At 41.7% G+C, this 16,239-nt stretch overlaps 1 protein-coding gene across 5 annotated transcripts in view; it reads left to right on the plus strand.

The window, feature by feature from the left end:
• The first annotated feature begins 8,940 nt into the window (after positions 1 to 8,940).
• The window catches only part of LOC126369152 (voltage-dependent L-type calcium channel subunit beta-4), a 128,385-nt gene continuing 121,086 nt past the window's right edge, over positions 8,941 to 16,239 (plus strand). For all 5 annotated transcript variants that reach the window (XR_007566722.1, XR_007566725.1, XM_050013862.1 and 2 more), the window contains exon 1: positions 8,941 to 9,042. Coding sequence is in view for 3 of the 5 variants with exons in the window: in XM_050013862.1 (XP_049869819.1) it covers positions 8,956 to 9,042 (87 nt within the window). In the remaining 2 variants the exon portion in view is untranslated. The remainder of the gene's footprint in view (positions 9,043 to 16,239) is intronic.

Raw genomic sequence — 16,239 nt, forward strand, 5'->3', positions numbered from 1 at the left:
AGTGCCAGTAGACAAGCTATAAAATGATCGCGCGGAGTTTTATAATCCTGCGCAAGTAGCGACAGCGCGGCCGACGGCAATAAAATTGAAATGAAATAGTATTTTATGCAACAGTTGTATAAGAAGGGTCAAAAAATGCGAGTGGCGTGAGTTGCGATGTGAGCCTTGGCGAACATCGCAATAAGAGACGCCACGAGCATTTTTTGACCTAGTTATACAACGTTGCATACAATACTTTTTCTACGACGACGTAATTTTAAATGAAACAAAAATTTTCCAATTTATTTTCCAACGCGCGGGAAAATGGCGGCAAATGTATACTTTTTTTTTATAGTATATCTATGGCACCAAACAAAGTAAAGGTGCCAGTTTCCAGGTCAAAAAAAAAAAACAACAACAATGCTTTTTTGGCGACATTATAGTACAGTTACACTTTGTAAACAATGCTTTTATAGGCCATAGAGCGTACACTTTTTCAAAGAGTTTAATTATGTATGTACTTATATTAGACTTTTTGGTTATTTAAATGCCAGATTAAAGTAGAGGAGTAGAAAAAATGGTTAATCGTTACCATTTCCAATTTACTAGTGGGTCGAATGTCCGGCAAAACATTACTATTTCGATACTTGTACAGATTTTAGATATCCCTAGATTATTTTTTGTATGTTTAGTCATCAGTTTCAACATTAATAACAAATTAGGAATTAAATTTTGATAATTTCAGATTTATGACGAGTTTAATTATAACGTCTACCGATGAGTGGTAGGTCATGTTTCGCCAGCTTCTTTATTTCGGTGTATGTTTCGGAATCTTAACAATTCCAAGGCCCACATCCCTGGTTGGAGAAGGTTTACGCAATGTGTTGGGAACAGTTTCATCCACAAGAGTCGTCATAGTTGGCGTAATGGTACGCGGTGGTGGCAGTCACGCAATGATTACCGTGATTAGTCGAGAGCCGCAAATGGTAAGAGGCGTGTGTCGCGTCGGGAGGCGTGTGCAAGCGTGTGCTGCTTTCGTGACGCGCCGTACTTGCCTGTAACTAGCCCGCCACTACTTTGTTTAGGGGTCCGCGGCGAGGGGTTTAATGTTGTAAATATTTTCAAAGTTATTTAGAGTGTTCTATCATTATAATTATAAACAAATCCAGGAAGTTCTGTTCTAATGCTACCCGTTCTATTCTATTTCGTACTGGCAACATGCTGACCGATAAATGCAGCGAGGAATCGTCTTTAAATTTTAACCATGGAGAATCTTTGTATTCCTGTTACTATTTTGTCATCTTTCATCCTTGCCCTTGCTTGTGCAATTAACCCAATTTTCTTATATGCATTTAATGCAGACGTTTGATACAATATCTACGAACTATCTACCAATTCCTTGTCAGGTGGGCTGTGTAGGTGCTACGTACAGACCCCGTGCGACCGCGTGGGTGCGTGCCTGCGGTGCCGCGGTGGCGTGCTGTGGGGCGCGTTACACGCGTTTCCGCGCCGCTAACATGACTTCTGTTTACTTCCGCGCCCAAATTACCGCCACAATTACTCGCCCCACAAATAATAAGGCTCCAATACGCGGCCCATTCAATTTGCCAGCTACAAGCCTCCACCGCCGGCGTGCGTGACGCAGCCTTCACTAGTTATTTCTTATTGTCAGTAATTGTATGGAAAAGCTGCCTCTGTAATTACGTGAAATTCGTTTCTTATTATTATATCGCACATGTTAAGTTTTTGTAAAGCCTACAGTGTCCGAGGAAAATTCCCTAACTTTCCAAGCTACGGAATCATACCAATGCGTACATGTCACCCGTCCGTGCACAAATCAAATTACCAGCACCCCAAATGCAAATTCTGTAAATCAATTCGATGGTGTCCATCCCCTCACACCCCCCCGACCCTCCGCCGCCCGTACACGCGCGCGGTAAAGTGCGTACAATTACTGTAGGTGTCCGGATGAGCCCTGATTAGTGCCGGTCAGGTGGGCCGGGGGGGGACGCCCGCCCCCCTAACTACTCCCCACTGTTTATTGCAGGGGGACGATCGCCTGAACTTAAGTATTGATTCGCGCGAAACGTGATTTGTACGCACTCATCTAGAGGTTAGCTTGCGGCTGACTAGCCTCGGGTTCATTGGCTATCGGTCGTATTTGTTTCGTGTCCATTGCTGCTTTTGTTTTGGAACTTGCCTTCATTAAGGTTACAGACTGTGCAATGGATAGGATGCGAGAGGGAGGAACAATGGCGTCAGTAGCTGAGTGGTGGTCGCGGTAGCGGGTGGTGTTTACGCGTAAACCGCGGTCAATAGGGGCGGCCGCACCTCGGCGCCTGTATGCGGCGCGGCACGAGCTCCCGCGATGTTTGCTGGATGGACGGCGGCCACGCCACTGACACATTGCATCTTATAGCGCATTGTGATGGCATTTGGCATTGAACAACTTTAAATTGAAAGTACCGTTTCGATCAGGTTTCCTGCGTCTGGTCTGAACGAACATTACTGCAATTTAACACTATTCTTTTGTTTACTACGTATATTAATATAAAATATTAAATACTGTCACTGCAAATAATGATCGGAGAAATCGTAACTTACATAGTAGTGTCACGGGTACGAATCCCGGCTAGGAGTCTAAACCACTGAAACAGACTTGGGTTTGCTTTTCATGTTTGAATTACAGATAATTGATGTCATGTCGTATACTGAAAATAAAAGTATAGAACTGAAAATAATAAAAAAAAACATGAATGTTCCGACAGGAATTTCCACTTGATATCAACTCAGAATCATGGTCTGAATCATCCCCTCAGTATTCGTTAAGGTGTCACTAACACCCATACATACTTGTATGGCTTCCTGTATGTACTTGCACGGGGTGTTAGTGACATCGTAACGAATACTGAGAGGGATGATTCAGGTCATTATTCAGAGTTAATATCAAGTGGAATTTTATCTAACTTCTTAGGGGACAAAGGCGTGATGCTGTGTTACGTTACTGCAAATAAAAAAGCTTTTACTGGTTTCACCAGCAAATGCGCGTGGTAAATATACGTACCGGCATTATGTTATCGAATGAAACTGAAAGCAGGGCGCGCCACAGAGCGCCATCGCTCCCATTGACCCCGTCACTACGGACCGTAATACATTGACAACGAGTAATGTACAGTACTTATAGATACTGTACATTTTGAACCAGACATTATTTGGGTAAATATCAAAATGTGCCAAGTTTGGTGGCGAACTGTCATATAATTTTTTCGTGAAAAATTGGGTTCCGTTGGGTTGGGTTGAACCGAGGATCCTTTTGGATCTTTTTCATGTCGGAACCCAATTTTTCAGGAAAAAATAATATGAAATTTCGCCACCAAATTTGAAATTTTGATATTCACCCATTTGTGTAAAGTTTGTTTGACGCCTGTAATCCCTACTAGGCGGGAGAATTGCAACTACCTTCAATTTGAAATTCACACATTTCCGAAGCTCATCAGAATGCTAGCTAAATATGTCTTTCAAATAGAGGGTAGAAGAGAGAAATATCGTGTGATATGTGTGTGTGTTGAGAGGTGGATTACCAACCTCAACCCTGGTGTCAGGGTTACTGTTGAGCCGCCAAAGGCCTCTGACATGACTCATGAAACGACTACGTACTTACTAATCAGTAAGTAATAACCGGGATCAACGGCTTAACGTGCCTTCCAAAGCACGGATCATCTTACTTTAGGACAATCAGGTGATCAGCCTGTATTTTCCTAACGAAACTAGGGATCACAAAGTGATTTTTGTGATTTGTCCCCACCGGGATTCGAATCCGGGACCTCCGGAACGTGCGCACAACGCTGAACCACTAGGCCATGGAGGCCGGTTGGCCTATTGACGTTATCTATTTCAGTAGCATAATATCTGATTGCTAAAATCTAAGATTTAAAACATGAGTTTTTAGGGGAAAATGTAAAAAGTTGATTAATTATATGAGGTATAATAAGTAACTAATTTGTATTATATGTATGGAGATCCTTGGGGGAGGCCTATGCCCAGCAGTGGGCGTCATACGGCTGATGATGTATTGAAGTATGGGCTATGGAGCGCTCCATGTCAGACATCCACCTGGTATATTGTATACCAAGCGTCAAAATTTGGCGAGGCACTAAAGTCGAAGATGTAGGTATACGAATCGCTATGCTTATGTGGATATGGGCAGGACACTTGGCAAGACGGGAAGACAACAGATGGACTAAGGCTGTTACTGAATGGTGGCCAACGGATGGTATGCGATATCGGGGCAGACCACCAGCCCGGTGGTCGGGTGACATTGTGTGGAACGGGAAGGATGGCGTGATAGAGATGAGGCCTATACCCAGCAGTGGGTGGATCCAGGCTGAGGACATAGTAGGGGAGCAAATAGGGTGAAACCTCCAGGTTTGTTGAGTTAACAAAATGAAAGAAAAAACATTGTTTCCACTTATTTACTATTAAGATTACATTTTCAAAATCGGACACGATTTTTTTGTATACCCACGTAAATGTATTGACAAAATATTTATTTAACCACTTTCTTCTAAATATAGTGTGAAAGCCTGTGCACGCGCATAGTAATGTGAGTATCGTCTAATTAACAAGGCTGCTCGATGACCGCCACTCGTTGATAGCCAGTCAAACCACGACACATTCGAACGACTGCTGGATCACACGTTATTTTGATTTCTGTCTACTCTAGTAAATGTTAAGAGCGTAAGCCTTTGTACAGTACCTAGGTTTAGGTAGTTAAATTAAAAGGTTATAATTATTTGATTCGATTCTGCCAATGGAATTGTATAGTCTCTGCTTACCCCGATAGGAAATAGGCGTGAGTTTATGTATGTATGTATAATTATTTGCGAGTTATTTTTTTGTTTACTTCTTTCACTAAAACTTTTGTTACTCTACATTAAAGTCATCTAAAGAATTTAAAATTGTATCGAAATAAGTCAATAAACGACACCATAATATATTATTACATAAGTAAGTACTAATAACAATTAAAAATATCTTTAATTGCTTTCAAGTTTATTTGTTTTTTATTTTATTTAAATAGCTCTACTATGAATACAAATTAAACGTACATACGTACAGTCATGAACAATATAATGTACCCACTTTAGGACTGTGTCGCACTAACATATTTGATATTTAGTGAGACTTAGTTTAATTAGTCAAAAAAGTTTATGTGACATGGTACCAAAGTGTATACATACATATTAATGCCCGTGACCGTACGTGTCCCATCCAGCACGGCTTACGTCCGTGTAGTTTTCATTTTTTTCTACGACGACGCTCATATCGCACCGGAAACATATCTCAGTTTAACGTCTCGTCTAATTGGCGGCGGTGCGCGGTGGTTACCATCCCCACCACACCACCGCGCTACCACCGACCACCAGCTTTCCAATCCATAACGGTCACTTGGCCTACGTCAATGCTTACCATTATTTCTAGTCGTACTATTATTTCGTATTATTTTATCTTGAAAATCAGATTTAGTACCTGTTATAAACATTGATTGTAGAATGTTGACAGATATTTATAGTAGGCTCGTCTTCAAGTTAACTGTCTCTTATGTTTGAGGATCATTAACATTTAAATGTTAAAGCGAATTTTTCAATGTAGGTTAAAAGTAGAACGGTATATTTATTTTTGTTAATGGGCTGTAAAAAAGTCCAAGAAATAAGGGAGTGACTGTGATTTACTCTAGACTTATACACTAATTAATACGAAATAAATAGCTCGTTCCTTCAGATAGCTGGGCGGGGTGGCTCCCTGGGCGGCGGGGGTGGCGCGGGGGCGCAAATGAAAAATGGCGCAATTAGCCCCGAGACAGTGAAAAACAAGTGCACTCGATCTGCGCCGGCGAGCGGCGAGCGGCGTGCCTGACCGTCCGGTGCCGGCCGTCGGGTCACCGGACGGGCGACCACTACGCGTGCCGCATCTGTCAATCACAATCCATTGCTACTTGATGAAAATTGTTATTAATAACTTCAGATCATGAATGACGTACGATCCATTAAGTACAAGAATCTTATTAATTGATGTTACTCACATTTTTATACTAAGTAGCTGATTACGTTATCGAATTACGTACCTACTTACTTAAGATTTTCAAGACTTGTCATTTAGTTGTACAGATCATTCCTTCAATTTCAATATACTTAGTACAGAGGCGGCTAATAGGAGTTTATTCAAAGAGGAAATCAAAGTGATAAATTTGATTTGGACTAATCCGATATTTAAAATCGAATTCAATATAAAAAAGAGGGTAGTTTTTGTACTTAAAGTAAAACAGAACATCCCTCGTGGGATGAAGGAAACATTCTTTCCTAATCAATGTTTAATTTCTCTTGCAATAAATCAATAAAATCGCCATTAATTTCGCGTGCCGCGTAGTCTCGGAGGCTGCTAAATAATGGACAGCCATCAGCTCTCATTAACGCCACGCGGGGCGCCACCGGCGACCGGCCGCCCGGCGCCGCCGCGATCAATACCGCCCGAGCGCGCCCGACCACGCCCGACTCCGCCCGAGCGCGCCCGACTGCCGCCGGGGCGCACCGAGCACGCGCCGCACATGACAAATGTCACCGCGGTCCGGCCCTGCAGCCTTCAGGCCTCGCTGAAAACCGTGAAAATCTTGTAAATAGTGCATTTCCCGAGGTTGTGTGACTAACAGTATTGTGGTGTGTTCGTAATACGGTGGATTTAACACGCGGAGGCCGCCTCGCTCTGTGAACCGTGTGAGTATCACCACCTGATGCTCCAAGAGTGCTCTGTCTATTAATGCAGCAGTTTGACAGGCTTCCTGACAAGTTCGGAGACTTTGTGTGACATTTTATATCCAGGCAGGCGACTGTACTGTAGCCGACTGAAGTGTTGGGAGAGGCTTTTTACTTCAGTGCTGAAAGTATTGACAAAGAAAGTACAGTTGACCGGTCACTGGCAGCCACAGTTTGTCTCTAGCCACGAAGACAAGCAATGATAAGACAGATATGAGAAACTAACTGTTAAGTGGTTGTATGTTTATTGGATGGGAGTGACAGTAGGTTGCATCTGGGTATTTATTTATGGTCAATGAATAGAGAAAGGGATTTAACACGATTACAGGGATGTATCCAGTGCGCATGCGTCATTCCAAGCCGCTTTGCGTCATACGTGTTTTTATCCCAGATTTTTTATAAACCCTTTAGATTATAATAATATGTTATGCGCTTACTTAAATATTTATAAAATATTGATAAATCGGAGCCTTTCATGATGTATAAAGTAGCTAGCTATGTGTATGTTACCTCTCAGGAGGATATCGGTAGTGACGATGTTTCATAACAAAGTCAAAACTAACCTAGATCATGAATATTATTTACAATTTTTTACCAACTCGAATTACAATAATAGATCTAAACTACCAGCGGTGAACCTTTTAAACGAATGTACGGGCGTGTCATGCTGGTAAAGCATAAAAATCGATATGCGAATTTATTTTTAATTTGTTGGCGGCAATCGTTCGTTCGGCGGAGCGCGGTGGCTGCGGCGACCTTGGCCGGTTGCAGCGCCCGCCCAGTGTCAGCTGACCCCTGTGCCGCACCCGCCCTTCACACATCGCCCCACACACGTCACCTGCAAAGGCTCTTCGTAGCTGGTCGTTCACGGAAGCTGTCAACTTGACAGCTATAATAACCTCCCGGGGGTGGAAGGCAGCCGCTAAAATGGATCGCGCTCTACATTCCAATTATAAATATACAGTTTGACCTTTTGTAAATAACCGAATATCGATTGAAACATTTTCTCTTAGCTAATGAGGGGCTTTCTAGGCTACGTCCCCAAAAAACAAAAATAGATGGCGCTGTACAGAGTTGCCATCGTTTAACCTTCTAATTTCATGGATGCATCCATAGACAAATAAAAGAGTAATAATTTCCTATCTCTATGGATGCATCTTTTATTTTTGTTTCTGGCTTTAAATTATGACCCTTGTTTAAATTATGACACCCAGGCACAAAACATATTTTCTCCCATTATTATTCTTATCAAAATAAAGAGAAATAGGTAGTAACATAATTCTCATACATATCTGATCCAAATATAGAACAACAATTATTTTTATAGAAAATAGGTAATTATCAAGTTAAATCTGTACAACGCTATCTATTTTTGTTTGGGGAACGGAGGCTGGAAATTACCTACCTTCACTTTCCAACCTATTTTTATTTATGTGACTTAATGGAGGTTTTGCCTCCGATGTAATCACATCGGGATGGCCAAGTGGTCAATGAACCACTTATTAATACATTGTTTTTATAAGAAAATAAAAAAAAATAATAATAAAATGTACTTCAAAGCGGCACAATAAGAGCTACTTTACGAGCAAGTGTGTAGAAAAAATCTTATACGCATTGACGTTCTTAGCTAAGACGGTATGTGAAGATAAATTATTGATAAGTGAGTATTTTGAGCGTACATGTGCGCGTGTCGCGCGGTCGTGACCCCTGCTCGGAGAGCACGGCGACAAATCGAGATGGTATCGCGGACAAACAACTTTCGGCCGCGTCGCCATTAACCTCGCACGGCCGCATCAGTATGAATTACCTTTATAAATTATCATAAGAGTGCTCGCTCGTTTGTTAACGTTTACTTTCTTTGTGTGAAAGTTATGTGTAATTGATATTTATGTTCGGCTTTCATTATACACGGGTTGATATATTTGGCTTACTTTGACACCTTACCTGTTGAGTTTGGGCTGCATGTAATGTCTTCATTGTGAACAAAAATACGTAAAAGTATCTAAACAAAGGAAAAAAATATCACAGTGATCCGAGAAGTGTCTGTCTGAAAGATAATTAGATGATAAATCAATCCCCTGGTTATTGGCGTTGACATGTTGTCCGTTGCTGCAGCGCGGCGCTGTGCTGGCGGCGGGGTCATGCCCTGGGCGCGCGGCGCTGAGGCATGAGCGCGGCGCGCGCGCCCGAGCCCCGCGACCCGCCGCGCCACTCCCACCAGCCGCACCACCCGCCGCACGCAGCGCACCACCAGGTAACACCACCACCACCGACCAGCTACCACTGCAAGCCACCAGTTTCTCTGCTAGAGATTACCATCGCACGAACTTACGACGGAGCGTTCAAATGTACAGATTTGTATTGAATTGTACTCGACGGCGGCGCGGGGAACAAGTAGTAGTTGGTGCAGCCGCGTGCATCCAGTTACATATCCTTAGCACGAGCGCTTCCGTCCTGCTCCATCGCACTAGAAGGTGGTATTAGTATTATCTCTAACTCCTCAAGCTACAATAACACTACCTCATTGGCCGCAGTAATGCTGGGTACTACACCCTTGGGCGCCAGGCAAGGTAAATTAGATAGTTAAGTATGTTTAGAATTTAATTTATCAGTATTGTGCCTATCTACATGTAATACGGCTGTTATGACTGGTACATACGATCACATAAACTTGGAATTAATCATGATACTTACTTTTCATGGTGGTCTCTATACCTACCTAATAATTTATGTACTTATCTCACAATTGTTACGCGTTGTGCAGTACAATACATGAGCCGAATACTATAAACCAATATCTTTGATATTTGTTTTTAAGACCATTCTCAAACAAACAATTAAACATTTGACCGTAACTTACGTAAATAGTACAAAACAAACTCATATGAACGAGACTGCAGGAAATAAATACGATAGATGGATTAGAAGTAATGATCGTGCGCACGCGATCACAAACACGTTGATTCGCGAATCTAATCGCGGGTCCGTCAGCGCTGATTGAGTCTCGCCGGCTATGTGTGTCGTCGCCTGCGCACTCAAATTCGCAAACACGTGTACCTACATTTATAATTACTCGCTTTCCTCCCACATTGCATTAAGGTTCCATTCATATAAGATTTGAGTTTTATCATAGAATCAGAGAAAAATAATGTGTAAACGTAGGTAAAAGAAAATCTTATTTATTTATTACAGGCATATACAACATTCAAGTAAAATATTAAATAAAACGACAGCAACTGTCAGTACTATTCAGAGGTGGAGGATAGGAGTCCTAGTACGGCTTTGAAATAGACTACTCTGGGCGCCATCCCACTCGCGTCAGACAGTGTACTGCGGGGCGGAAGGAAAGAGGGAAATCGCAGTGATTTCCTATTTTTCCTATAAAGTAGCATGGATAATGCTACATCGACAAGAGCGTGGCTCTTAAATTAGTGATGATGAATAATAAATCAACACGTACACATGTTGGAGGTAACTAAAAGTTAGAATTTAGAATAACTAAAAGTAATGACAATGTTGGATAAAACTATAGAAAATTAAATTATAGGAAATTGAATAAAATTATATAATGCTGGTCATTTTATATTTAAAGTGAGTGAGGGTTCTATGGAGGATGTCGACGTGATTTGTGCATCTTAAAATGTAGAGCAAATAATGTAGGGGGAGCTTATATCTAAACCGGTTTATTATGACTATATTAATAACCCTAGTTCAGTAGGAGTTACAGTTGCTCTGGTTGGTTTTCCACCCCACAGCAGAAGAAGAAAGAGAAGTAGGAGTATGCGCCATGATCTGAAATATCTTTGACATTATTATTTTCGTTCGAGTTATTAATAATATTAATCTTTAAACCGATGATGTGGTTAGCTTTATTTACGATAAGTATATATTTACAAACACGACATGTTCTCCTCCTTAAGCGCATACGTCACCGTCGGTGAGATACCGAGCGATTAGTGGAGTCCATGAACTGCAATTATTGCAAATACTGGACAAAAAATCCGCTAATTATCGTCATCCACTCCATCCGTGGAGAACATTGCCAAAAACCGACGGAATTCTGACAATCACGATTATTACGAACGGCTATGTCGGTTTGGAACTAACGGTACAAAAGTTTACGACTTATGTTCAAACGCGGATGTGTAATGTGACATCTAAGATATGTTTTCTACGTTTTATTACTTACATGAATTGGTTTTGTTGCGTCTTGACCGGTTTTGCGTTACAAATTACGATCGTCTCCCAAAAGCAATATTCCGCGTTCGAGGTAAGAATACATACGCGCGTTTTTGTTTTTTATTTTCGAGTAGGTATTTGTTATACTTAGAATATAGTTCTTTGAGCAGATGTTAATTAAGCATCAAATTCAATAACTTCCTGATGCGCAGTAGTTATGATCATAATATGCCTGCGGGGGTCACGCCGCGGCCCGCGCCGACGCCGCCGCCGGGGGCGTGTCCTGCGCTTGCGCACCGTAGCCCGTCTGACCCACTGATACAGTTTGCTCACTTGCAGCGTCTGCATGCAGTGTCGGAAAATTTCCGCAACACCGCGGCACCGCTACTCAGACAGATGTCGCCGAGATGAAACAGATGATTTTAAATAACATTAACATACTCGTCCGCCGCTCCTTATGCCTCTGTTTCGTCACCACTCTCTAAAACAAGTTGGTCTAAATAGTAGTTGTTTCTGAAATCGACGCTCATATGGTCAAGCTTACTGTTTTATGTTACTAGATCTATAGTTCGGGCAGTATCGTGGGAATATTTCAGATGAGACGTAATTACATAATTCAAGGACAGATCTGTCAGGCGGCTGGAGCGCCGGGCCCGTGAACCCGCCTCTCGCATACAGTGGATTCTTTGTCAACCGAGTTCTTGTGTATAGTTACGTAAGAATAGCCAACATAACTGTGCAGGCTTGCGGGTGGGGATAGCGGGAGGGTCGGGAGACGCGCGGGCGCATACCGGCGGGACGACGCGGCGGTTCTCGGAACGGGCGCTGCGCAATAAATCTGACCTCTCATTATGCGCACAGCCTACATTCCGTGCGCAGTCGCAAAAACTCCGCCCTCCGTTATTGTTTCACTGGACATCGGATAATGGAGACTTCAATAATTTCTTGTCGCTCTATAAATTGAATGTATGTTGAGCACAATGTCACAAATCTTGTATTCAATATTATCTTGTTAGATAATAGAAGAGAAGTTTCAGGAACTTGAGTTTACATGTCATTGATAGCGAATTGTATTCTCTTGTATTCCTGAAATACATGTCTCAAAAGAAAACCTTCGTAACTTACGTGCCTCTATAACGAATTTAAGCGTTTTAGAGGGAGACAGTCAAACAGTTATAAGGACATACCTAAGTATTAGATGAACTAGGATGTCTCCACTGCTATTGTGCGCGCGCGCAGCACCGCGAGGCGAGGCGGAAACAAAGCGCGCAACCCAACACGACACGCCCACGCAACACAGACAAAATAAAAATAATTCGGCCCTTAGTGCCGCGACCTCACTAGCGAATGGCTTATAAGCGCATTTTATTTGCGGCTTCTAATTTTGTAGACTTTAGAAAACCTTTCCTCTGTAAAATATTCCGTTTTCTCAGGGCCCCCTTACCTAACCTGAAAATTTGACAGGTCGGGTTTTTACAGAACACAGAGCAGAGTGACAGGGCAGAGTGACTGTCGAATCATCCCATCTGCGAAGGGAAAACCAGCCCGATATAGGTTAGGTCGTATTTAATAATAGTATAGATTCTCTAATCAGACAAGCCTTTTCTAAGCCCTTATAGCCCGACACACACACCTACACCAACTCACGCCTATTCTCCACTGGGGTAAGCAGAGACTATGGAATTCGTTCCTGCTTCGATCCTGACACACTTCTCTTGCTTCCTCCACATTCATCAATCACACGCCGGCTTAGATTAGATTGTACTAAATCCAAACACCTAATGTCCTTTTAAAACCGAACCTCATTATATAACTGTTGACTCTGGAAAGCTGGGCCTAAAGCCTTTACAAAAATATGCAGACGAACAGTAATCAGCAATCTGACGGTAGTATTTCAAAGCGAGCAGTTAACACCAGTAGGTGAAGAAGAGAATTATATCCTGGCTCGTCGCCAGCTAGGCTCATACTACATCAAACTGGACTCGCTCTATGAAAGGTTGCTAGATGTTTTTTTTTCGTGTTCTAGGTAACCTAGCTTTACTAGTCATGTTTATTACTTACATAGTTCTAAAAATGTTTCACTGGGGACAGTTTTACTGGAAAGACATAAAAAGTGTAAGTATCCTAAACTTAACAGGCCGCATTTTTCCAAGTCAATTAAAGTGACTGTCGTCATCACACGCGTGACATAGAGGCGATTGTTGCGAGTCGCGACCATATAAATATCTCCCGGTTGTTATGTAGCGGTCCGCGGCGCGCGGGCACTGCGCACCGCGACAAAGAAATTGTTTATCCTTCGCTGCGCGGGATTCGCCCGAATTCGGCCTCGGATAAAGGTGAATTTTTCTTCTATCTATTATCTTAATGATGGTAATCTATTGCTTTAATCCCGTTTCTTCTAAAGTCTCTGACGTGATTCCTTCGCCATTTGTTTTTATTGCATCATTGTAATGTCCACCAAGTTAGCATTCAGTATTTTATAGTTGCGAGGTTTTAATAGCGTAGATACCTACCTACCGATGTGTTATTTAATATGTCTTAGGTGGTGGCAACAGGCGACGTAGATAGCCATAATGATACTACTAATTGCCGGTCGATAATAAAATTTAGAATGTTTTGAGAGTCATCAGCCTTCAAATTCGGTGTAAAATGGTCGGTACGGGTAAGAAGCGAGCCCGGCCGGGGTCGTAAAGGTGCCCACACACGGGTAATGAGTCCGCGAGATTTACGACTCGTAAATAATGTAACTTGCGTGTAATGACCACGCTGCGCCGCGTCGCGCGCATTACACGACGCATGCGCATACTCGGGCGGCTTAGGAAGTTATTCTTGTCACTTGGAGCTTTTTTCGAACGTCGTTTAGGTATTCAAGGAGCTTAAACGTTCAAAAGGTCATTTTTCTTTGCAGTAATAAAGAGACGTAGGTAATTTATGGAGTTGCTCGCTAGTTTTAGCGTGTTGGCTAATTAGCAACACGATAACTACAAACTAATAGGCAGCAGATAAGATTCCGTGCGACAAACCTGACAGGTTTTACTACGTTATTGTACCTATTTTGATTTCCTGCAATACGCATTAATTTAACTCCAGTGAAATTTTGAAGTAATCTATTTATCTATTTATGTGTAGCTATTACCCGCGACTTTGGTTACATCTACTTACACTCTTTGCCATCCGTGAAAAGTATGAAATATGAAACTCACTTTTTATTATTTTATTATTTTAAAGTTAGGGCATGCCTCGGACATTCCATACAAAAAGTAACGCTATACCGCCTAACGCGTTAGTGGAAGCAAGACAGATATTTCGCGCGCGCTCCCTTACTCCTTAACAGCTAACTTACTATTTTTACCCCACCTCCCCGCAAACATAGACCGGCACCCACACGAATTGGTGCGGGGGGCGCGGAGTGTCCGTTTTATACGTAGTATTATTGTTTTTTCTATGATTAAGGTTTCCATCAATATTTACTTCCATCATATCATAGCAAGATTGTCTATCCTAAATGGTGACCATATTATCAATCTACATACCTAAAACTAATTGTAATATTATTCATGTGTACAAAATGTCTTTAAAACAACATCCGCTTACAATTTTAAAGGGCATTTACCTTATCTTAGCAAAACATGTTTCCATCAATTTCTACTTATAAGGACTAGTTTTCCGCCCGCGAGTTTGTCCGCGTCGACTCCGGCTATCGCGCGCGATAAGTACTTTTTATTCCCTTTTCATCCTCTTATGGATTTTCGGGATAAAAGCTATCCTATGTTCTTTCCTAGGAGGATGAATATTCTGGTCTAGACCACCAATAGTGACGTTTCCGTATATGTCACTTGAAAGCTCTTTTGATGTAGATCTATACCGTTTTAGCGTGAAAAGATAACAGACAGACAGACAGACAGAATGACTTTCGCAGTGTGGATTATAACCGTGTCGAGTAATTAACGACGATAGTATGGAGCGGTCACATTATGTACTGGCCCACGCGCGGTCATCGACCGTCCTAATCACTTTATAGCCGATCCAAAATCTATGCGAAACTGTGAATCTATTACTGTGACTCAAGTCATAATACCTACCATTTTTGACAATAAATAGTCATTTTCTAAGAGTTTTTTAGAAGAATAGTTGCATAGTTAGTTGTCAGTATAGACGGCGATACCGCTCCCCATCTATCACGTTGGTCTTACAGGAAGCTCGGGTAAAGCGTGTGTACGGTCACGAGCATTAATATGTATACACTTGGGTACCATGTGACATTAACTTTTTTGACAAATTGAACTGTAAGTCTCACTACATGTCAAATATGTTAGTGCGACAGAGTCCTAAAGTGGGTACATAATAATATTGCTCATGACTGTAGTTAGTTCATTTTGCGATGGATGCCGAATATAGCCGTGAGCTTATGACACATGTATTATGGGAATTTCGATCGTTGGATACCCATTTTCTTCTTCTTCAAAGATATTTTATTCCGAGCTATTGTTTACATAATCGAATTGTGTTACTAAATGTTTTTAATATTGGTATCTAAGTTACATAAAAAAAAACGTTGTATCTCTGTACTGTATTCAGTTAAATTAAATACATACATACATAAACTCACGCCTGTTTCCCACCGGGGTAAGCAGAGACTACAGAATTAAATTAAATACAACTTAATAATACATAGGTATTTATGGATAAACTGGCAACATTGAAATTGAATACATTACTTACACCAGTAAGTAGTAACCGGGACCAACGGCTTAACGTGCCTTCCGAAACACGGATTATCTTACTTCTTTAAATCATATAGCAATGTACTGCCGTGTTACAAAACGAAGATAATACCAGATTGTTTGCGGCGCTAGTGTCGCCTATTCTGCATAGAATTATTTATTATGACCTGTCAAGGACGGACTTTCCAGGCTCCGTCCCCAAAAACAATATAGATATCGTTGTACTGTTTAAACGTGATAATAACCTATTTTCTGATCGCTCGGATACATAATTATTCAAAAATGTAATGGCAGAAGCATAGGTACATAAAAATAATTGTTGTTACCTACATTGCTCAAAATAATAATGGGTGGAAGATGTGTTGCGGCTGGGTGTATTTAACAAGGGTACCCAAGAACAATATCTACGCTTCTATGCTGTTCTGGGAGCAAATAAAAAACATAGAACACGTTCAGCTGCTTGTCTTCCCGGGCATGTCGTAAAAACCGACAGAGGGATTGTGCCCTCTAACATGATGGACTAATGTTATGGGCGATAGGCTGATCCC

This window comes from Pectinophora gossypiella, chromosome 1 (assembly GCF_024362695.1).
Source record: "Pectinophora gossypiella chromosome 1, ilPecGoss1.1, whole genome shotgun sequence".
In the NCBI taxonomy this organism is placed as follows: Eukaryota; Metazoa; Arthropoda; class Insecta; order Lepidoptera; family Gelechiidae; genus Pectinophora; species Pectinophora gossypiella.